The sequence below is a fragment of the Manis pentadactyla genome, chromosome 12, assembly GCF_030020395.1.
Source record: "Manis pentadactyla isolate mManPen7 chromosome 12, mManPen7.hap1, whole genome shotgun sequence".
NCBI classification, from domain to species: domain Eukaryota; kingdom Metazoa; phylum Chordata; class Mammalia; order Pholidota; family Manidae; genus Manis; species Manis pentadactyla.
In genome coordinates, this window is record NC_080030.1 from 23,523,177 (window position 1) to 23,547,937 (window position 24,761).

General features: G+C 50.5%; 1 protein-coding gene across 11 annotated transcripts in view; it reads right to left on the reverse strand.

Annotated features, from left to right (window-relative positions):
- The window catches only part of MYO9B (myosin IXB), a 94,006-nt gene that overhangs the window by 57,858 nt on the left and 11,387 nt on the right, over nucleotides 1-24,761 (reverse strand). For all 11 annotated transcript variants that reach the window (XM_057490231.1, XM_057490230.1, XM_036893348.2 and 8 more), the window contains exon 2: nucleotides 19,881-20,776. In XM_057490231.1, coding sequence (XP_057346214.1) covers nucleotides 19,881-20,720 — 840 coding nt within the window. In that variant the 5' untranslated portion in view covers nucleotides 20,721-20,776. The remainder of the gene's footprint in view (nucleotides 1-19,880; nucleotides 20,777-24,761) is intronic.

Here is a 24,761-nt window from a genome sequence, read left to right on the forward strand (position 1 = left end):
TGACTGCCTTAAATGCGTCCCATGGATTCTGATATTGTATAGTTTTGGTCACTGGTTTTTAGAAAACCTGTAGTTGTTGGTTTATAGATTCCCCCTTCAATCAAGTGTTGTTCAATAGAGGGTTAGTTTTCTTTAAAAAAAAATTTCCATTTTAGAAGGGTCTTTAAAAAGATTAATTTCCAGTTTTAATGCACTGTTGAGAGTGCTGCTTGTAATATTTCTACTTTTGAAAGTACTGTATACTTTTATCTGTGACCTGATACAGGAATGAGTTTTGCTACCATTCCATGAATGCTTAAGGTTTATTTTCATATCAGAGTGAAGGGTTTGCAATTTGCCTAAAGACAGGTCTGGGTGTTTCAAATATCCTTGCCTATTTACTGTCCACTCAACCAGCCATGTGCTATTGTGTTTGTATCTATTTCTCTTGGTATCTTTTATGATTCCCACTTTGTAAAGGCAGCAGCTGTGTTGTTTGGTGCACAGATATTGACTATTATACCTTAAGTGCCAGCTGAGGCATTTGGCACTAATGATGAATCTTCTTCATCACATGGAATGTTTGGAAGTCTGAGCTCTACCTTCTCCACGTTGGGATTGCAGCTCTGCTCTATCCTATTTCTATGTGCCCACTACATCTGTGCCTGTCCCTTTATTTTTATTTTTATTTTGGTATCATTCATCTACAATTACATGAAGAACATTATGTTTACTAGGCTCCCCCCTTCACCAAGTCCTCCCTACATACCCCTTCACAGTCACTGTCCATCAGCATAGTAAGATGCTGTAAAATCACTACTTGTCTTCTCTGTGTTGCAAAACCCTCCCCATGCCCCCCCCACACTATATATGCTAATCGTAATGCCCCCTTTCTTTTTTCCCATCCTTATCCCTCCCTTCCCACCCATCCTCCCCAATCCCTTTCCCTTTGGTAACTGTTAGTCCTTTCTTGGGTTCTGTGATTCTGCTGCTGTTTCGTTCCTTCAGTTTTCCTTTGTTCTTATACTCCACATATGAGTGAAATCATTTGGTACTTGTCTTTCTCCCCCTGGTTTATTTCACTGAGCATAATACCCTCTAGCTCCATCCATGTTGTTGCGAATGGTAGGATCTGTTTTTTCTTATGGCTCAGTAATATTCCATTGTGTATATGCACCACATCTTCTTTATCCATTCATCTACTGATGGACACTTAGGTTGCTTCCATATCTTGGCTATCGTAAATAGTGCAGCGATAAACATAGGGGTGCATCTGTCTTTTTCAAACTGGAGTGCTGCATTCTTAGGGTAAATTCCTGGAAGTGGAATTCCTGGGTCAAATGGTATTTCTATTTTGAGTATTCTGAGGAACCTCCATACTGATTTCCACAATGGTTGAACTAATTTACATTCCCACCAGCAGTGTAGGAGGGTTCCCCTTTCTCCACAACCTTGTCAACATTTGTTGTTGTTTGTCTTTTCTATGATGGTGATCCTTGCTGGTGTGAGGTGATATCTCATTGTGGTTTTAATTTGCATTTCTCTGATGACAAGCGATGTGGAGCATCTTTTCACGTGTCTGTTCGCCATCTGAATTTCTTCTTTAGAGAACTGTCTATTCAGCTCCTCTGCCCATTTTTAAATTGGATTATTTGTTTTTTGTTTGTTGAGGTGTGTGAGCTCTTTATATATTTTGGATTTCAATCCTTTATTGGATCTGTCATTTATGAATATATTCTCCCATACTGTAGGATACCTTTTTGTTCTATTGATGGTGTCCTTTGCTGTACAGAAGCTTTTTAGCTTGATATAGTCCCACTTGTTCATTTTTGCTTTTGTTTCCCTTGCCCAGGGAGATATGTTCATGAAGAAGTCACTCATGTTTATGTCCATGAGATTTTTGCCTATGTTTTTTTTAAGAGTTTTATGGTTTCATGACTTACATTCAGGTCTTTGATCCATTTCGAATTTACTTTTGTGTATGGGGTTAGACAGTGATCCAGTTTCATTCTCTTACATGTAGCTGTCCAGTTTTGCCAGCACCATCTGTTGAAGAGACTGTCATTTCCCCATTGTATGTCCATGGCTTCTTTGTTGTATATTAATTGGCCATATATGCTTGGGTTAATGTTTGGAGTCTCTATTCTGTTCCACTGGTCTGTGGCTCTGTTCTTGTGCCAGTACCAAATTGTCTTGATTACTGTGGCTTTGTAGTAGAGCTTAAAGTTGGGGAGCAAGATCCCCCCCACTTTATTCTTCCTTCTCAGGATTGCTTTGGCTATTCGGGGTCTTTGGTGTTTCCATATGAATTTTTGAACTATTTGTTCCAGTTCATTGAAGAATGTTGTTGGTTATTTGAAAGGGATTGCATCAAATCCGTATATTGCTTAGGGCAGGATGGCCATTTTGACGATATTAATTCTTCCTAGCCAGGAGCATGGGATGAGTTTCCATTTGTTAGTGCCCTCTTTAATTTCTCTTAAGAGTGTCTTGCAGTTTTCAGGGTATATGTCTTTCACTTCCTTGGTTAGGTTTATTCCTAGATATTTTATTCTTTTTGATGCTATTGTGAATGGAATTGTTTTCCTGATTTCTCTTTCTATTAGTTCATTGTTAGTGTATAGGAAAGCCACAGATTTCTGTGTGTTAATTTTGTATCCTACAACTTTGCTGAATTCTAATATTAGTTCTAGTAGTTTTGGAGTGGAGTCTTTAGGGTTTTTTATGTACAATATCATGTCATCTTCAAATAGTGACAGTTTGACTTCTTCTTTACCAATCTGGATTCCTTGTATTTCTTTGTTTTGTCTAATTGCCGTGGCTAGGACCTCCAGTACTAGGTTGAATAACAGTGGGGAGAGTGGGCATCCCTGTTTTGTTCCCGATCTCAGAGGAAAAGCTTTCAGCCTCTCGCTGTTCAGTATGATGTTGGCTGTGGGTTTATCATATATGGCCTTTATTATGTTGAGGTACTTGCCCTCTATGCCCATTTTGTTGAGAGTTTTTATCATGAATGGATGTTGAATTTTGTTGAATGCTTTTTCAGCATCTATGGAGATGATCAGGTGGTTTTTGTCCTTCTTTTTGTTGATGTGGTGGACGATGTTGATGGATTTTTGAATTTTGTACCATCCTTGCATCCCTGGGATGAATCCCACTTGGTCATGGTGTATGATCCTTTTGATGTATTTTTGAATTCGGTTTGCTAATATTTTGTTGAGTATTTTTGCATCTATGTTCATCAGGGATATTGGTCTGTAGTTTTCTTTTTTCGTGGGGTCTTTGCCTGGTTTTGATATTAGGGTGATGTTGGCTTCATAGAATGAGTTTGGGAGTATTTCCTCCTCTTCTATTTTTTGGAAAACTTTAAGGAGAATGGGTACTATGTTATTTCTGCATGTCTGATAAAATTCCGAGGTAAATCCATGTGGCCCAGGGTTTTGTTCTTGGGTAGTTTTTTGATTACCGATTCAATTTCGTTGCTGGTAATTAGTCTGTTTAGATTTTCTGTTTCTTTCTGGGTCAGTCTTGGAAGGTTGTGTTTTTCTAGGAAGTTGTCCATTTCTCCTAGGTTTTCCAGCTTGTTAGCATATAGGTTTTCATAGTATTCTCTAATAATTCTATTTCTGTGGGGTCTGTCATGATTTTTCCTTTCTCGTTTCTGATTCTGTTGATGTGTGTTGACTCTCTTTCTCTTAATAAGTCTGGCTAGAGGCTTATCTATTTTGTTATTTTCTCGAAGAACCAGCTCTTGGTTTCATTGATTTTTTCTATTGTTTTATTCTTCTCAATTTTATTTATTTTTTCTCTGGTCTTTATTATGTCCCTTCTTCTGTTGACCTTAGGCCTTATTTGTTCTTCTTTTTCCAATTTCTATAATTGCCTGTCCCTTTATTTTTAGCTTCCTGAACCACTTTGATCTAGGTGTGTCTCATTCATAATGCAAGGAGTTGATGTTTGCTTTGTGAGCTAAGCTGAGAATCCTCTCTTTGTAAAAGGTGGATTGCACCCACTTAAACTGAGCAGTGCAATGGACTTGTTCCTCCTGAAGCTCAGGCTACCATCACGAGCTCTCCCTCACCTGCTGTTTGTGGGTGTGGCTGAAGGACTGGGTCGCTTTTGATGACTTCCTGACACCCTGCACTCTTTGCAAGATTTCTCAAGCTCACTTTGCAACTGATTTATGTTGTGTTTGTGTGGTGGGATGCATTTGGGAGAGAGGACCTACTGGGTCTGGTGCACTGACTGGAAGGAGCCATGCTTAGGCTGAGCTGAGAGGGGAGTGTGAGTTGGGGGCTCATTCTGTTAAGTGGGAGGCTCATGATGGGAGGTTTCATCTTGGGATGTTTGCTTCCTTACACAATCCCTAAATTGCTAGGACTCTGCTGCTGCTGCTGCTAACAGCAAGGACTTCTGGTACTTTCTATGCACCCAACACCAGAGTATTTGCATGCTTGAGGAAAGATGAACTCCCTGGGGTGGGCTGAAGGGAGAGTCTGTGGTCTGTAGAGTATTCCTCCACCCTCTGGCAGGCAGTAAGCCCTCTTCACATCCTTGGGGAGGGGGCTACCTTTTGGGTATCCACGGGCCCACCCTCCATACCTGGGGTGAGTAAATCTGTCATCCTGGGTTCCTCTACTTACAGCAGTAGGGGAAGGAGAATCAGAATTGCCAAATTTGTCTTCCCTTACCCCACAGTGAGTCACCACTACCTTGCAGCTCTGGGGGTTGGGGTGAGACAGAGAAAAGGTTGAAAACCCAAATATAGGCTGTAAAGATACAGAGCCTTGGGTCTCATCCTAGACCTGCAGAATTTCTGGAAAAACCAGGATATAAATTCTTAAACCAGAGCCCAAGGGGTTCTTCTAATTCCTGGAAGGGTGAGAACTATTGCTCTAGGGTTTATTATGAGAATGAAGTATCCTTGGAGAAATAAAGCAAGAGGATGTGAACTTACACTCTTTCCTCTTTATTGAGCATTTGGAGTAGAAGTGTGGATAGTCAAGGGTGGGATGAAACAAAGGTTTGAGTTCAGAATACTTAAGTTTAATCAGACTGCTTTCCTAATGCTTGGCCCCAAGAGATGAGAAGCTTTCATGGTCTAGGGCTATGCTAAGACTGACCACTCCCCATCTGCACTACAACTCCAGACGGGTCCAACCCCAGCCCCACAACCAGGTCTCTCTGATGACACCAGAACAGGCACAGGAGAAGAAATCACTGCAGAAAGCCTCTCCCAGCTTTGAATCCTTACATCCCTGAGAAGCAAAGGCTTGTCTGGGAAACTGAGTTCAGTGGCTTGCCCCAAGCCCTGGCAAGGGGCTGTGCTGTGTCCTGACATTGGCCGGGCTGGAGAGCCCATGCTCTGGATACCACTCTAGCTGCCGGATGTCTTCACCTGCACACCCCAGTGGGGCCACTGTGGCAGGAGCCCGGGCAGTGGTGGGAACCATTTCAGAGGAAGAAATAGCAGGATATGACGACAAGCACACGGGGGATGGAGGAATGCACCAAAGGCTGTGGGTGATGGGCCTACCTAACCAAAATGGGGAAGTGGGAGGGCGGAAGGACATGGGGTCAAAGTTCAGCCTGCCATGACCTTACCTGTCTGAGATTTGCTTTTAATGCCTCGCTGGGGGTGGTGGGAGCTTGTCTAAGCTGGGGGTCCACAAACCACGTCACACCCCCTGGGCCTTGGCTTGACACTTTTTTTAAAAAATAAGCTTTTTATTTTAGAGTAGTTTTAGAGCAGGAAAGTTGAAAGAATACTGCAGCGAATTCCTGTGCACCTTGCACTTGGTTTCTCCTATTGTTAACATTACAGTGGTACAACTGCAACAAACCATAAATTAACAAACCCAGATTGATTGAGACATTATTAGTAACTAAGTTCACATTTTATTTGAATGTTTTCCATTTTTCCTGATGTCCCTTTTCTGTTTCAGGATCCCACTGAGGATCTTGCATCTCCTTGAAGTCTCCACATCGGGTTTCTTAGACTTTGTCTTTGACACCTTGATAGCTTTGAGAAGGATGGGCCGGGTATTTGGTAGAATGTGTTTCAATCTGAGTCTGTCTGATGCTTCTTTCCCACGACCCCTTTTTTTAAACAAAGTTTTATTGGCACATAGCCCCACCATTTATTTATGTATTGTCAGTGTCTGCTTTTGCTCTGTGAGGGCAGTATTAAGTATTTGAGACAGACACTGTGTGGCCCTAACACCTGGAAATGATGGCTCTCTGGCCCTTGAAAGACGCAGTTGGCAGAACTCTGGTCTGAGCTATTGCATAAAGACAGCTTGGTCCAGGATACATATACCCTGGGAACGGCCATTACCAACTCATTCTGACCAATTCGATCACCACTCAACAATGTTGGCATTTCAGCAATTAGCTCTACGAGTGTTCTGAGTGGGTTCTCTAGGTGGAGGAGTGGGTTGGATCAAACACTTCCGAGCTACTTGCTGTCCTTGTTTCAGAAATCCTGTCGAAGGGTTGGGGGCCTGTTCCTTAGGGACAGGGCTCAGGTTTGACCCTAAATCAGTCCCACTGCTGGATCAGGGGCTTGTGTGGGGCTCCAGGAGATGGTGGAGCTGAGGTGGGCCTGGGGCCACCAAAGAGGCCAGGGTCCACAGCTCTGGGGCAGCCCGGCTCCTGTCTGCTAATAAAGCATGCCTGCCGGGATCTGGTCTGGGACTTGCATTCATTGTAACACCCCCCTCTCTAGGTATGGATGGCAGCAAGATGAAGGGCTAGGGGAAGGAATCCGAGAAGGGGTCATGGCAGCTCCAGCTGTGCCAAAGAGCACTCTGCATTTCCGTTTTAATTTTGCTGAAGCTCATTTACATAAAATTCACCATTTTAACCATTTTAATGTACAATTCACTAGGAGCTGGTATGTTCAGTATGTTGTGCAACCATCACCTCTATCTAGTTCCAGAACATTCTCATCACCCCAAAGAGAGACCCCAACCCCATGGGCAGTCACTCCTCTTCCCTGTCCCCCAGCCCCTGGCAACCATTGATCTGTTTTCTGTGTCTATGAACGTGCCTGTTCTGGACATTTCATAAGGTGTGACCACAGAATATGTGGACTTCTGTGTCTGGCTTCTCTCACTCAGGTTTTGAGGCCCGTCCACACTGTAGTGTATCACGGCCTCTTTCCTTTGTATGGCCCTGACCAGGGGTAGTAGAAACCACAGCCTGCCTGCCATGGTGGGTCACTCTGTCTTCCTTTTGGGTCTGGGAGAGTCGTGGCTGGTGCTGACCTGAGCCCAGGAAGACCATTGGATCCTAAGGCCCTTTGATATCCACACTGTTGGGGCAAGTGCCCGGCCACCTTTTATTTGGGTGGATGCAATCCTTTGACTTTCTATCACAGGCCTGTGGCCTTTCTCCTGGCGTTTCCTTTTTCTTTGTGGGGCAGCTCCAGAATGGGTGTGGAAGCCTGCCCAAGCACAGGAGGCTGCCCAGAGCTCCCCATGGGGCACCCCCCTACCTGGGTGTCACCGAAACCTCATCTCAGCACTCATTCCCTCTCTGCTCTTCTTTTGTAGCTGACACCTGGGGCTACTGAACTAGACTGGTTTGCTGTAAGAAATAAACACTCAGAGCCTCAGGGTGTGGGGTGGTGGGAGCCACACCATGTGCTGGCCCTCTGCCATGACCCTGCAAGGCAGGGATCTCTCCCTGACTCTCAGCAGGCCTCGGGGTGGAACTCAGCTAGATGTTGGGGACAAGAACATTCCAGATTGAGGGTGTAGCATGTGCAAAGGCCCTGGGGCAGGAGAGATCAGGAGTCAGAGCTGAGAGATTACTTACTGCAGGTCACAGAGTGGGTGGATGGCTGAGCTGGGCTGCCTGGTCCCATTCCCAGCTTCCTGGCTGGAGGCAGCTCTTGGCTCAGAGGTCCTGCAGGTAGTAAATTCTGGTGGGAGTAGCACAGTCACAGGCTGCGTAGGAGCCTGTCCAGGCACTCTGGCAGAATTGGGGATGTAACCTTTGGGACTGTGAGTTCTTGTCACCTTCCCTCTGCCCCTCCCCACAATCTCCAAGGCATTCACACCTCCCAGTGACCAGCTCTGTCCAGGTGGTGGTTCCAGGTTCTACACAGCTCCCTGCTGACTCTGTCAGGAGCCCCAGGCTGGATTTTCAACTGCCCATCCTCAACATTCCTAAACCAGCGCAGGTTTCTAGGCCTCAGCACTGCTGGCACTTGGGGCCGGATCATTCTTTGCAGAGGGGGCTGCCCTGTGCATCTTAGAACACCGAGCAGCATCCCCCTACCAGATGCCAGCCTCTAGATGTTGCCTGTGGGCAGAACTGCCGTTGACGGAGAACAGAGCTGCAGACTCAGTTAAAAAATTAGTTGCCCTGCTGTGCAATACAGTGAAGACAAGTAGTGATTCTACAGCATCTTACTACGCTGATGGACAGTGACTATAGTGGGGTGTGTGTGGGGGACTTGGTGAAGGGGATAGCCTAGTAAACAATGTTCTTCATGTAATTGTAGATTAATGATAACAACAACAAATCAGTTGCCCTGGAGCTCCCTATAGAACCCTGTAAATTCTCACAAGTTGCCTTAGGGGGTCCAGTGTCTCCCAGGAGCCCGCCTCCTGGAACACTCTGGCTCAGGCACCTGGCCATCGCCAGCTGGTGCCATTCTCCCCTCCATTAAGGAGGAGCTGGTCAGCAACCACCAGCCTGGGGCACAGGGCTAGGTAGCAGTTGGGTAAGTGACTGCAAGCCTCAGGCTTGATCCCTCTGCCTTTCCCCAGACATGCCACCTCTGGGGCATCAGGTAACTGAGGTTTTGCGGAGCCTGTTCTCAGGCACTGGCTCTGGCCGGTGGGTAACAGACTGATGCAGAGGAAACTTCAGCGGGCAGCTCCCTAGTGACACTGGGCATAGGTCCCTGGAGCGGCTCCATCCTGGATAATTGCTCAGAAACAAATCAGCCCCCAGGCCCTGTGGTTGCTCAGTGCTTGGCCATGTCCCTGCCCCTAACAGTGAGGCAGGTGGAGCTGACGGACAGACAGTCAGACCAATGCCCAGTACCTAGAACTTTCAGAAAGGGCAGCGGCTGTGGGAGGGGGTGCCCCAGGCCCCACTCAATGTTTTGCCTTGCAATCAACTCATTCTGCAACTTCCAAGGAGGCCTTGCTAGGTGCTTAAAATATACCCCATAATTTCACTTTCCTCTGAGATGTAGTGTTCTCAAAAATGTAACTTCCCCCTTTGGCTGTTGCAAAGCGTCAGGGTTCTGCGCCTTTTTGTAGGCAGCAGGCCAGAAAGGCAGCCTGGTGGGTGTGCAGGGTCCGGGAAGGGCAGAGTGCTGGGGGGCTGCCCCTTCCCAGGGGCCCCTGGATACCTGGATCCTCTCTATACCCATATGGACACCCTCTTGTCCTATGAGACCCCCATCCTCTGGCTCCCCTCTCTGGTGGAATTATCCCCCAGCTGTGAGCTCCAATGCATCCTCCTGGGAACACATCCAACACTACGGACACCAGCTTCCTCTAGGGGTGCTGTGGTCCTGGGTACATACTTCCCATCAGGCCCTGTCTGCTCCACCGTGTTTACACTGCCTCTCCCAGCAGCTCATGGAGGATCCAGGGGTTGGTGAGAGGGTACCCAGGTGATACTGGGGTCTCACTCACTGCCCTCATCTCACTGTGCCCCAAGGAGACCGTGCTGTCCTGCAGGCAGGATGCAGGGGGCCTCAGGACCCAGAGTGTGGCTGGAAACCCACTGAGGGCACTCTGTGAGGATACAAGGCGGGATGGGGTCCCACGGCTCCTGCCACCCTCAGCCAGAGCTCAAACACCCTGGCTGTGAAAATACTCCAGCTGGGTGACACAGAGCAGGTGAGTACTCCAGAGGGCGAGAGAGCCCCCCACAGAGCTGCAAGGTGGGGCTGGCCCTGCTGGACTTCATCAGACTGCGGCATGGCTGTACCTGAGTCCTCCTCTCCCAACCCCTCCAAACTGCTTTAAGACCCTGTGGTTCTGACACCGTCCCGACTGTGGGTTTTCTCCTATACACGAACAACTCTCTGACACCAGCTGGGTGTCAACTCAATTCTGACCCTTTCTACCTAGAGAAAGTGTCACATCCCACAGGCTCAGGACTCAGTCCCCCAAGACCGCCCTCTGCATCAGATGCCAACTGCAAGCCCAGGTCATCACCAGTGCCTCTGCTTTGACTGATTTTCTACAGCGGCTCACAGAACTTGGGATCCGAGTTTCCTCACTTGATTTTTGGTTTATTATTAAAGGATGTAACTTGGGAATAGACAGATGGAAGAGATGCGTAGGGCAAGGTGTGGGGAAAGGACTGGAGTTTCTGTGCCCTGAGCACACCATTTCCCCCATCTCCACCTATTCACCAACCCGGAAGCTCTCTGAATGCCCTCCTTTTAGGTTTTTACAGAGAGATTCTTTACACAAGCATGATGGATGAAGTCACTGGCCATTGGCGATGACTGAACCACTACCCCTCTCCCTTCCCCTGAGGTCAGTGGGGTAGGATCGGAATTCCACCCCTCCAATCACAAAGAGATTCTCTTGGCAACTAGCCCACATCCTTAGGCGCTCTAAGTTCCATTAACATAACAAAGACACCCTCATCACTCTATTCAGGAAATTCCAAGGGTTTCAGGAACTCTGTGGCAGGAATGGGATGAAGACCAAATATATATTTCTTATCATAAATGACAACATCACAGACCCCATTGTGGGTAGATGTTTTCTGAATATACACATTGGTACATGGCACAGATACAAATCCGGAAAGATGAGTTGGTCATAGGGGTCCTCTGGAATAAGAGTGGGTGCCTGGTTTCCTTATATTTGGGTAGGGGGACCTGAGCAGAAGGTGAGAAGAGGGCACCTGTGTAAAGTTCTGGAATGTTCTATGTGCATGCAGAGACCTGAAGGGTCAGCAAAACTCCTGTAAAGGGACAGGAGGTAAATATTTTTGGTGTTGCAGGCCATATGCTGTCTGTGGCAGCAGGTCTGAGTGGGCATCATAGCATGAAAGCTGCCCATGTAAATGAGGGGGCATGGCTGTGAACCAATAAAACTATTTATAGACACAGGCACTGGCAATATATAAATGGATGGGCATGGCCATATGCTAATAACAGTTTATTTATTGAAACAGGCCTGGGCAGATTGAACCTGTGGGCTAATGGTTTGCCAATCCCTGGTATATACAAGAAATTATAGCTCAAGTAAGTAAGATACTAAAAAAATGAAGCACTATATGAAAAAAGCAAAAGAAAGCAGCCAGGAGGCACCAAAAGTGATAATAAAATGCACCACAATTTTGCCAAAGTGGGACAGATAACCATACATGCTGTGCAACAAAAACTACCATGGCCTTGGCTTGTTTCCTGTTAGGGAGACGCTTAAGGAGACATGAGTCAAACCTCAGCCAACACCAGACATTAGGTTCAGAAAGTCACCCCAGAGGATGGGTGGAGGGATGACAAGATTCCAGGGCACAGGAACGAGTGCTAAGTGAATCAGCAAGCCACTACCCACTTTGATTATGTTCCTCTGCAAGCAAACCCACAGGGGGCATATGACTCCTCAGCTCAGAGGGGGTCTCAAATGGGCTACCGCATTTATTGACATTGATGAGAAGGTCTAAAATACCATTACAAGACATCGCTCAAAGTCTGCCTGAAAGATCAAACTCTTCGGTGGACAACCCAACCCTTGCAACCAAGAGTGCTTTGGGCAACAGTGACAAAGACAGATTTCTGGTCCTAGTGGTCAGTGACCACTTGCTTGGTGCTAGTTGGCCTTGCAGCAGCAGCAGAACCAGCCACCTCTTCCTGGTCATGATCAAGAGTGGCAACTGTGACCCCTGCCCACCAGCCACCCTGCCACATTGAATTGAATATAATTGGATCGATGTCTATCTACAAGGGCATAACGTTATTAAACAAAACCCTGAAACTATTCAGGCAGGAATATCTGCAACACTGAACTTGTTCTTTGCATATGGTTGGCCTAAAACTTATTCTCAACTGGGACAATGCTGCTCCTGGGTTGGGGGCTGGGGGACACTTGGTGACAGTTGGGGGTTTCTGATCATCCTGAATGGGGGCATGGGGGGGTTTACTGACATCTCAGCACCCCACAGTGCCCAGGCCGACCCCCCACAGAGAGTGACTGGCGCAGACATGAGCAGTGCAAGAAGCATAGCTTCACCCCCATGTTTCGGTCTGCAAGGCTGGAAGCCCACCCCCCACAAGGCCTTAGTCACTGGCTTGTCCTCTGTATGATTGACCCTGCCCCTGTCCCCCTTCTGCCTGGAGCTCCGGCTTCAGCTCCTACCCTCCTTTGGGCTGCTCTGCTGACCTGGGGCCCCCAGGCTACTTCCCCAAACTTCCTGGGGAGGCACGCAGGGGACAGAAGCAGTCAGATTCAATTCCTAGCTCCCAGCAGCTGCTTGGGGTGGAGGCGATGGGTACCTCCCTCTCCAGCTCTCAGCTTGGCCGCCAGGTCACACAGCATCTTCTCCCATTCGCCACCCCCTGCCCCCTGACACCCATTCTCCTGGGACCCCACCTGGGCTTTCACTCTCACACCCCTGTCCATGGGTGAACCCAATGGTCGATGTGCTGACTTTCCAGCCATCCAGCTCCGAGGATGGCCGAGGCCAGCCTGAGGCTTGACTGCTGGCCGGGAGGTGGGAACAACCTCTGAGAACTTGGATTCTGCACACGCCCATCCCTCTGCAAGATGCACACTCGCCCTGCTCACCCCCAAGTCAGGAAGACCTGGAGGGCTCCAGTGTGTGCCTGCAGACCCCTGGACCTGTCTGGCCAGCATAGCTGTCTCTGGATTGCCCCGTGGGGCTGCCCCAGACCTCCTGAGCCCATGCCCTTTCCCCACCCACTGCTTATTGTCATAGCCTGAGCCTTTGGGGTTCTCAGACCTGGAAGACAGGGAAGTGTTAGGTAAAGGCTCTTGGCTGACACTCCTCCTGCTGCAAATGCCCTGGCCCTCCTTTGCAGGTGGGGGACCCAGTGACTTTCCTCCTTCCATTCCCGTCCTGAAGCTCCTTACCACTATGGCCCTGAAGCGGGTCCCTGGAGGCCTGTCCTTGGCTCCTTTCTCCACACCTGCTCTTACTTTGTGGCAAACTCACCTCCTCCTGCAGCTAACACGCAAGGGATGGGGTGAGAGCCTGGCCAGGAGGTACCCCGGCGTGCCACCTGCTCCCAACCCTTCTTGATCGTGCAGCCTGCTGGGCTGTGTGACTGGGTGGCCCCCTAAGGCCCAGCAAGTGCTGGGGTTATGGGGTCTGTGAGCTGCCTGTGCTCAGGGCTCCCTGGACAAAGCTCCCCAGAGCATAGTTCTCACCAGCACTCCAGCAGCAGCCCCAGTCAGCACTGTGCAGCCATCTCTGACCCCGCCTTCTCCCCTCTCGGGTTCTGCAGGTCTGCTACCCGGGCTCGGGGAGTCCAATAGCATGTGTAAGTGCTCCTGTCTGCTTCCTGAAGCCCACTGCTCCTGAATGCCAGACCTGCTCTGGCTCCCGGCATCTTAGCAGGTGCTGTGGGCACATGCAGTTAGGTGACAGGCACGAATGGACAGAAAGAGGCATGTCTACCTGCCCCCATCTAGCCTTATGCATGCCCAAGAGGGCCTATACACCCAGAGCAGAGAGCTGGCCATGGCTTTGCTTGCCTTGCATCTGGCTTGGCTCAGTCAACCCTGAGAGTCCCCCGTGGGATCATCTCCACATGTGCCCACCTGTCCATTCTCCTGTCACTGATGGGGGGGACACCAGCCTGGCCAGGGCAGGGGCCTAAGAGAAAATCCAACCACAGACTCAGCCATACAGAGGGAAGGAAGTCCTGAGACAACTGGTGAAAGATAAAGAGAATGTGGTCCATCCACAAAGCGGAATATTACTCAGCTATAAAAAAGTGTGAAACACAGATACATGCCACAATGTGGATGAACCCTGAAACCACCAAGCTGAGTGAAAGAAGTCAGACACAAAAGGCCACAGAGTATATGATTCCATTTATATGAAATGTGCAGAACAGGCAAATCCAGAGACAGAAAGCAGATCACTGACTGCCGGGGGCCTGGGGAGGGGATGGGGAGTGACTGCTCGTGGAGGAGGGGTTTCCTTTTGGGCTGATGAAAATGTTCTGGAGCCCGACAGAGGTGGTGGTCATATGAAACTGTAAATATGCTAAAATAATGCTGAGTCATTCACTCTAAATAGGTGAATTATACCTCGATAAAGCTCTTAAACAGAGACCCTAACTGCAGAGGCACACCCTGACTTGAGAACCTCCTATCTCTGTTACCCCTGCTGAGTGGCTTCCCTCATGTGCTCCCAGTGCTGGGCAGAGGCTGCCCTGTCTGTGCCCTGAGGGAAGGATATGGGCTTGGGCAGCTGTCCCTGAGGGCGAAGGTCAAGGTGGAAGACGCCATGTGGTTTTGGGTGACCTGCTGGGTGGGCCAGCTTGGTGCTGATGGAGGGTAGTGGGAACAGACTTAAAAGGTAGAATGGGGGTCAGGGAAGTCTGGGATCACATGAGACTGGGTCTGTGGGGTCCCTTGGGGTGGCTGGTGCTCAGGACCAAGTCCAGGACAGAGGTGTGTCGGGGCAACAGCAAGCTCCTGGACCCCCTGGGTCCCATGTCTAGCTGTTCCAGGTTACCGACCTTCTGCGCCAGGCAGCTTGGGATGTGGGCTGGGCCACGGTGGCTATAGGAAGACCCTGAACCTTGGCACACAGTAGCTTCTGGCCACTTGGGAAAATGGCCAGGCCAGTAAATATCCTCATTTCATTTCTGCTTTTGAAATTAAAGCCCCACGTGTATTGGGAAGGAAGTCCTGAGACAACTGGTGAAAGATAAAGAGAATGTGGTCCATCCACACAGTGGAATATTACCCAGATATAAAAATCAGTACTGGTGGCACTGTTACAGTTCAGGAGAAACAGAGAACCCGGGCCTTAAGCACCCTGCCCACAGCCCTGATGCTGAGGTCTGCAGACCCAAAGAAGCAAGCATGTCCCGGGCATGGTGTGTGGCCAGCCCAGGGGCTGCTGCACCTGGAGTCAACAGCAAGGGCACCTGGGACAGGCGATGGGCCCCAGAGAGGAGGAGGAAGAACGCCAGGTCGCTCACAGTCCCGGTGAGCCTGCCTTCTGTACCTTTAATGTTTCTGAGCCAAGACAACAGTCCATACAAACATGTTCCTCGGGGTGGTTGGGCGGGCAGGCTGCTGAGCACAGCTGAGTGACATTGTGTGAAACAGTGACAGTAACAGTTAGCTGCAGGGGTGGGCAGATCAGCTGATTGGAACCAGCTTTCCACAGTGCCCCCTTCCTGTTTTCTGGTCAGAATTGCACAGTGAGGCTGCAACCCGGGCCCTGGGGTGGGGGCGCCCACTGACACCCAAACCTCAAAACAACTCAACTTCTCCTTTCGGGGAGCTGAGAAAAAGTCCCAAACACTGCAAGTTGTGCCGATGTTGGGCTTCTGTGGCTGGGGCTGAGAGAGGAAATCTTTCACAAAGACGCAGAGAGGTACCATGACTCAGGCTCAGGCCCAGTGCCGACCCCGGTGGGGCTGTGGCTGCCTGCAGTGCGGTCTCAGGGGAACTCAGACTGCAGTGGGTTGGCTTGTGTTCCCCCAAAAGGTATGTCCCACTCCTGATCCCTAGAACCTATGAAACGGGATCTTATTTGGAAACAGGGTCTCTCCAGATGTGGTTAAAGTAAGGACCTTAAGATGAGATCATTCTACATTTAGGGTTGGCCTAAATCCAGTGACAAGTGTTCTTATAAGAGAAGGGAAGTTAGAGACTCAGAGACACAGGGAGAAGGCCGGGTGAAGATGGAGGCAGCATGGGGCTGATGTGGTCACAAGCCAAGGAATACCAAAGGGCTGCCAGCAGCCACCAGTAGCCGGGAGAGAGGCCTGGGGTGGATTCTTCCTCACAGCCTCCAGTAGGAATCCTCCTTGATTTCAAGCTTCTGGCCTCCAGGATTGTGAGAACCAATTCCTGTGTAAGCCCCCTGGACTGTGGTGCTTTGTGACTCAGCCCCAGGACACTCACACACCCGCGTGCCTCTCTGGCACTATGTCTCATCTTTAAAATGTGCAGAGCCATCCAGGGGACTCAGAATAGGGGGATAAAAACCATGGCCCAAAGGCCAATAACTAATTACCTCTGTTATTGGAAAGTAACTATTGATTTAGCTCAGAATGGCTAGGACTTACAATTTCTAAATGGCCAGCCCCTCTAATAAAGGATCCTTTAGCATAGTTGTTCTCCCCTGGGGGAGATTTTGCCTGGGGGACACTCGATGATGTCTGGGGGACAGCTGTCACAGCCACAGCTGGGAGGAGGGGGGAAAGGAGCTACTGACACTTTGTGGGCGAGGGCCAGGGGTTCCTGTTCAGCACCTGCAGCACCCAGGACGGCCCTGCCACAGAGGATGACCTGACCCCAGGCATCAGTGGCACTCTGGCTGAGGAGCCCAGCTCCACACCTAAAACAATCTCCTCTCTTTCCAAACAGTCGCCCCAGGATGCATGTTTATGGCTGACGTGGACTTGGCTCAAGCCTGTTTTGGAAGCTGGCAGGGTGGGCGCCGCCCTCCAGCAGCTCCTAACCGCTAGGGAAATTTGGCCTTGAAGCTTGAGGCTCCAGGGAGGCAGCCGGGTGAGGTTAGAGGCATCTGAGTCATGGTTGCAGACGCCTACCACGGAGGGTGACTAACAGCCCTCAAAGAATATGCCAGAATCCCTCTCGGCAACTGCAGGGGAGGAGTTTGGAGGCCAGTGGGAGGGGTTGTGGGTTTCCTCAAGGAAAAAGGCCCCAGAAACCACCATCTGTTACTCAGAGGGGCTGCCTAGGGGTTGACTTGTGTCTCCCCAAAACACACAGCCTTGTCCTGAGCTCTGGAACCTGTGAATGTAGCCTTATTTGGAAATGGGGTCCCTGCTGACGTAATTAGTTAGGATGAGGTCATCCTGGATTTGGGTGGGCCCTGAATCCAATGACTGATGTCTTTATCAGAAGAGAAGGCCATGTGAGCACAGTTGCAGAGACTGGGTGATGCAGACACAAGCCAAGGGATGCCTGGGTTCACCACAGGCTGGAAGAGACGAGGAAGGACCCTCCTCTATGCTCTGTGGCAGGAGTGTGGCCATGCTGACACCTTAATTTCAGACTTCTAGCCTCCAGAACTATAAGAGAGTAAGTTTCTGTTGTCTTAAGACCCCCTTATCTGTGATAATCTTTTATGGAAGCCCCAGAACACTCGTCCTGGCCCTGGATGGCCCTCAGTTACAAAAGGAAGCTGCGCCATGGTGTCAATCCTGTCCCCCCGGTGTCCTCACCAAATGTCAGCACACCCAGCTGCCTGCCTGGTTCCATGACAGATGAGCAGCCCATCTGGCAAAATGCTGGACTCGCTAAACACTGGGTCCACCTTCCTGTTCCTGGACTTAATAGTTAACACCACTGACGGCCTGCTCCGTGCTAGCTAGGACCGCAGGGCCAGGCACCAACACTCTGCCTCAGAGTACCCACTGTGGTCCCCGGACACTGCTGGGAGGCAGCGGGGTCATTGGCAGCTTCACTGAGGCTGACTTCTGGAGCTGGGATGGAGTCCGCTCAACCCAGGGACACCCTCTAGCTCCCACCAGAGTCTCCCATAGCTCACAAGGCCCCAGACGATTTGCCTGTCACCTCCCTGTCCCCTTCCTCCTGTCCTGCTCCTTGCTCCAACACACCAGGCATTGTCCAGCCTCCCAGCCGTTGCACCTTATGGCCTCCCAGATGCCACATGGCTTACCAACCCTCCTGTGCCCAGCTCAGTGTCACTTGCTTGCCTCCTGTCCCCTTCTTCCTCCGGCCTGACCAGTGTGCTTGTATCTGGCCTGCTCTTTATTTTGCTGCCTGCCTCATCATTGGGGTGACAGCTCCATGAGGGCAGGCTATTTTGTCACTTTTGGCCACACCATAGCCTAGAGCCTAGAATGGCACCTGGCACATGGCAGATGTGCATGAACTGTTTGCAGGATAATCAGATTATTAGAACAGAGGAGGCAATGTGGGCAGGGGACAGGAACATTAACAAGGAAAACTGTGCATGTTAGCACGGGACCAGGCTGTACAAGTACAATTAATTTATTGTGGGTGATCTCAGAGATGATCAGAGAGAAAGAGGAACTAAGTATATTCAGCAGGTATTGCCTAGATATGATTTCAGAGAATTTTCATGGCAGCCCTCCGAGGGGGCTGAGTTACACCTGTAGCTTGATGGGGGGCCTGGCCAGATGCTGGAGGTCAATCCTCTAGAGAGCAGGGCCCCTGCACTCCACTCTGTGGAGGGAGGGCCTGGGCTCCCATGGATAGACAGATCGTGGCACATCTGTGTAATGGGGTGTCAATCAGAAGTGAGGTCTCAAGCTACAAAAAGACAGGGACAAACCTTATATGCATACTGCTGAGGGCAAGAAGGTCTGAAAAGGTGACAGGTGGTATGACCCCAACTGCACGACATTCTGGAAAAGGCAAAATGAGGGAGAGAGTAGAAAGATCATGGCCTGTTGGGGCTGCAAGGAGGGAAGAACAGAGGACTTTTAGGCCAGTGGAACTATTCTTTACAATCCTGTAACAGAGCCTTTGTGACACATGCCTGTCTGAACCCACAGAATGCACAACACCAAGGGTAAACCCCAATGTAAACTGTGGACTTTAATTATAATGCGTGTCAGCTCACCACCTTTAACAAATGTACCGCCTACCACACTAAGAAAAGAGGTTAGTAATAGACTCTGGAGCCTAGACTTCTCTGTCCTGTCAATGTGTCTATTAACCTGAACCTGCTCTAAGACATGTAACAATTTGTACTATTGTATTTAATGAAGCTTGATTACTTAAGGTAGCAAATTAAAATAAATTGTTTAAAAGTATTTATTACACCATCTTATTAAAAAAATAAAAGGCAGAAAAAAATGCAGAGTTGTGGACCCCAATCTCGAAGACACTTCTGCTTCCCCCGAATTTAGAAAGCTCACCATGCGACCCATCAATGGCTTCCATGTGGTTTGACCAATGGGGACATTGCAAGGAGGGCCTTTCCTCTCTTGCTATCTCTATAGTGATGCCAGGCAGCCCCCTTCTGCTTGCCTCACTGACCCCCAGGCCCCTGGCCTGACCACGCCTTCTGGTTTTCTTCCACCCCATGGCCTCTGCTGCTGGAAATGCCCCATCACAGACTCTTCAGTTTGGACAAGCCATCCTTTTCTTTCAGGGTCCTACACCTATAGTACAGATTGCTGTCCCACAGAGGTCACGGGTGGCTTTATTAACCAGGCCTCTTTAGTTTCTATATTCTGAAACTTTGACCCCCTCAGTACTGGCCAATTCCTAGACGGAGCAAAGGACTCGCCCGCAAGCATACCTTCTGAATGCCAACAACTGACCCAGGGCCTATGGGGCCCTGCTTCTTATCCGGCTCTTACATCCGGGCCACTATCCCCCTGCAAGGCCAGGTGACAGACAGCCAGGGTGGCCCCTGTACCCCAGAGCCCCGAAATTATCCACACTGGCAAACGAGCGTGTCAGCCAAGCCTGCTTACCCTGTCTCGCCTGTTTCTTCCTGTGAAAACCACAACAGAGCCTCCTGCCCTGCCCGCTTTTCCCCTTTGCTCCCCTGCCTCTGGACCAACCCTGGTGCTTCCCTGGTGGCTCTGAGTGGCTTGCTGATTCTCCTATGTCCAGGGAACCGTGGGCTGAGCAAACCATTTTCAGCAGATCGGCGGCCTCGCTGGACCCTGGACAGTAACAAAACCCTCACGTTGAGACAGAGGCCCCTCCCGCAGGCTGCCTGCTCACCTCCAGCACTGGTCCTGCGCCTAGGATGGTCCTCTCCACGCCGCTGGCATAGCCCTTCTGGCTCAGGGCAGCGAGGCAGTGGATCAGGAAGTTGGTGCTCTGTGTCTTGCCAGAGCCACTCTCACCCGAGATCACGATGCACTGGTTGACACGCTTCCGCAGCATGGCGTAGTAGGCCACATCAGCCAGCGCAAACACATGCGGCTCCAGCTTGCCCAGCTGCTGGTTCTCGTACATCTTCACGTACTTGGGGTTGTAAATGGGGAGGAACTTGAAGGGGTTGATGGCCACAAGGATGCTCCCTGCGTATGTGTAGATCTTCTGCTGCAGGAAGCGGTGCTTCAGGTTCTTCAGGAGGTTCTCCTCTGTCAGCTCAGGGAGGTTGCACAGGTCGTCAAAGTCTGCTTGCTGCCGGGGCAGGAGCCCACGCTCCACCAGGCGCCGGGCCGCTGTTGCCTGGGACACCAGCTGCATGTGCACGTACTTGATGGTGCCGTCCGGGTTGCGCTCCTGCAGCAAGAAGTAGTAGCCGTCCTCCTGTGGGTGCTCGTTCTGTGCCCGCCGTGGCCACAGCAGTACACGGTGCACAGGTGAGTCGTTGGCGTCCAGCACCCACTCCTCCCCACCCGTCTCCTTGACCTCCACCAGAACGTAGCACTTGGTGCCATCCAGCTGCAGCCGAGCAATGGCATCCTGGATGACGTCGGATGTGGTGCTGTCCTTGGTGGCGGTCACAAGGCATGAGGCCTGGCTCTCGCTGGTGGCCAGCTGTGGGTAGATGTGCAGGTGGTAGGCTGCCTGCCCCAGGTAGCTGGAGCTGCCCGCCTCGTTCACACTCATCGTGCTGGCAGCCTGGCCTCAGCATGCCTTCCGGGCTCAGGGTGCGTGTCCTGGAACTGGAAGAGAAGGGGGTGTCACGGTCAGAGTGGTGGGGGCAGAGCGACACTGACATCTGCCCCCGGATAAACAACCTTAGACCCATAGCTCAAATCCCCAGCTGCTGACAGGGCTCTCCTGAAAAGCCAGGACAGAAGAGCCTCCATTTGACCTTAAATGGGACCTCTGACCCAAGGTTTGCATCTCTTGCATTGACATCACCAGAGTCCCCCAAGACCCAACCTTGTTACCCCTGAGAGCCAGGGAAGGCTTTAGGTGAGTGGCAGCATCTAAGAGGGATTCTGAAGGATGAGAAGTGGGTCATTCAATAGGAACGCAAAAGGAGGGAAGAGGCTGTGATAGGCTCACTGTTTGTTTTTCTAACTAAAATTTTATTGAAATGTAGCCATGCCACTCATTTACACATCATCTCTGGCTGGCTTTTGTAGTAACAACAGAAATGAATAGTTGTGACAGATAGTAAACTTAAGGCCTGGGAGCTGAACATACTTATTTTCTAGTCCTTTACAGAAAAAGTGTGTCAAGGAGAGTTCCCAAAAACTCACTCTTGAGAATTGTTCAGAGTGCATTTGCTTCTAGAACTCACAACCCCATTCTAATCCCAAGAACATCAGATGGAGCTAGGTGGGGGCATCCTCTCCAGGACTGCAAAGGTCATGAGCCAACAATGGAAGACTGAAGAGCCTTCCCAGACCAGAGGAGACTGGGGAGATGTGACAGCTAAATACAATGGGGTTCCCTGGGAGGGGTCCCTGACCACAGAGAGAACATGAATGGAAGACTGGTGACATCTGGAAAATGTCAGGAGGTTGGTCAATAGCAGTGTACCAATGTCAGTTTCTTAGTTGTACAAACGTGCCCTGATAATGTAATATGTTCACATTTGGGGAAGCTGGGAGAGGGGTAGAGGGGACTCTCTGTAGGTCATTGTAACCTTCCTATAAATCTAAAGTGACTCCAAAGAAAAAGTTTTTTTAAAAAAAACCTTTGCTTCTGAAGTACTGTGGGAAAAAGAAAATGCAGCAACAGCTCCTTTTGTCTTGAAGGAGGAGACATAAATGCAGTGTGGTCATGTGAGGGCTCACGGTGTGCCACCCAAGTGTGGCTGAGGATACAAAGATGAACCAGACCTTGGCTAGGAGCCCAGTGGGAGAAGCTGATATACAAACAAATGTGAGGCTGTATAAGCTAAGTGCACAGAGAAGCAGTTATCCCTGAGAAGCAGAGAATACTTTAGGCAGGCAGCAACATCTAAGAAGGGTTTTGAAGGATGAAGAGGAGTTTGTTCAACAGGAAAGCAAAAGGAGGGAAGAGGGTATGTTAGGTGAATTTTACCTCAATAAAGTCTTAAAAAGAAGAGTACATACTATATGATCCCACGTATATATATTTCTAGACAATGCAAACTCATCTGTAGAGACAGAAAGCTCATCAGTGGCTGCTTGGGGTTGGGGGGCAGGGGGATGACAAAGGAGCCTGGGAAGACTTCCTGGGTGACGGATGTATTCACTATCTTGGTTGTGGCGGTGGGCTCACAGGTGTTTGAAAGTGGCTCATCAAATCTCACACTTTAAATAAGAGTTTACAGTGTGTCGATTATACCAAATAAGCTGTTTTAAAAAATCAAGTGGATTATGAAAAAACCCACTTTCTCAGAGTGCATCTTTTTAAAACTTCTTGCTCTCTTTTAGAAATATTCATCCCTTGAGCCCAATCAGATGCCGCAGCAAGGAAACAGTTGGGATTCTGTGTCAGGCGTTCAGAAGTGCCAGGTGGTGCTGCTCACCTGGGCCAACCCTGACAGAATGAGCTGACCACAGAAGGTTCATGGGCAGCGTGGCAAGGATGTGGCAGGTGGACAGTTTACGTGTTCCCAAGCTAGGTCAGAAACACAGGAGTCAAACTAGTCATGCAACTTCATCACAGTGACATGAATGCACGTGCGCACACACACGCATGCTTGTGGGCACACATGTGCAGACACGGACATGTGCACAGCACTTTCATATGTACATGCACACACGTGCACACACATGCACAGAGCCAAGGCTTCAGGCAAAGCTGGCTCCTTCTCTGACTTGCTTTCAGGACACGACTGGTGGGCTCCACAAGGAGGTTCTCACAGATGAGGAGGGGCTTTGGACTGTCTCACACCCAAGCAGCCTGGGGGCAGGTGGTAGAGGGGTCACACAGATGCACCTGCTTTCTCCTCCCAGCAGATGCTGACCTGATCAAGAAGCCATCAGAGCCAAACAATATGCTCTTGCTCTTGCTGGAGACCTCTGCCACCTGCTCTGGCAAGGGTTTGGCTGACCTCTGGATGGGCTGAGGGTAGCTCAGTCAGCTGTAGTCTGTGCCACCCCGTCATCAGATGCCCTCAGAGCCATGGGGGATGTTTGCAGCTCTGGTACTTGGTGCAGGGAGGAGACTCCCTGCTCAGAGACTGGGAGACCGTGGGGCAGTTACAGGACCAGCCAATGCTCGCCCCTCCCCCTGGGCCAGCAGGAAGTACATAAAGATCGCTCAAGATGGCTGCTGACTGCCAGGGCTGTGGGAAAGGGACAGCAGAGAGAACGGGTGAGTGGGGCAGACATCCCCTGGGCACTGCAGGGAGTTCTCCTGCCCTGGACCTGCCGTGTGGCTCTCTCCTGGCCCCTCTCCCTAGGTAGCCTCCCCGAGTAGCTCCCTTCCCCTCTTCTGGGCACTTGCCCAGGGGAGGACCCTCCCACTACAACAGCTCATGTGCCTAGGACACTTATAGATCCTCTGGGCCAGGGTAGAGCCTGGTTCCCTCCTCACTTCCACGCAGCCTGGAACCAGCCCTTCCTGTTCCCGCTTGCCTTGTGGCCCACTATCCCCCCACGCCATAAAAACAATGCCTCCTCTCCAGATGATGTCACCAAGCTCCCGTCAGTCACATCTGCTGGCCAGAGGCCTCTTCTGATCCAGCTCACGTGCTCTGCAGCCCTGGGACAGTGGCAACACCTGGATCTGCCCCCACAGGCTCAGCTCTACCGCACACCTCAGGTGCCACGCTCATGCCTAGGGACATCCGCCCTACCTCCAGCCCACTGTGGCTACCTCTCCCCCCCATGCCCTGACCCAGGGGGCTTGTTCCATGCTCCTCCCACTGACCACATCCTGTTGTCACGGGGTCCACAGAACTGCCTTCTTGCCTCACCAGTGGGTGAGGAGGGCCCCTCCGTGGAGGCCCTCCTCCTTCCCCCAGGCCACAGCAGGGGTCCCTGAAAGCACTGGTCTAGATGTGGGTCTAGATTGGTCTAGATACAGAGCCCTTTAGGGGGACCCCACAGCCAGCCCACAGAGTCCCTGGCCGTCAGGCCTGATACGGCACGGTCCCCACTCAGGCTGGCCACTCCTAACCCAGCTGGGCCCAGTTTGAAGGCCTGACCTTGCAGGGACTTCTCAGGCCAATCAGACAGGAGCTGCCTAGAGCTCCCCACCTACAGGAGGAAGTCTGGTCCCCACGGACTGGGCTGCAGCCTTGTGAGACACTGACCAAACCTTTGCCTCCCCTGGTTGCCAAGCTTGTCCTCAAGGTCAGAATGCCCCTGGATCCCCTCCACCAGTTCCTGAATAACTCTGCCCCCAACACAAAATCTCAGGGTGCACTGTCACCCCAACAGCAGAAGCACAGACCCAGAGTCTCCTTGTGCCACCAGTGGTACCCTTTCACCTACAAACTGGGCCATATCCCCTCTGTCCATTCTGCCAAAATGCCTTCTGGAGAGACCCACCCAAGTTAGAGGTCTGCCGGGAGAAGCACGGCAGCGCCCGCCTCACAGCATCCTCACTGGCACCAAGTACCAGTGAGGCTTTTCTCAATCCCCAGCCATCAGTGGCCACAGAAGACTATCACTGATATTCTTTTGACTGTAAGGCTGGGGTTTTGTTTTTCTTAAAGTTATGTGTAGTGAGCAACTGTTTTGATATTTCTTAAGTTGTTCATGCCTGTTGTCTATT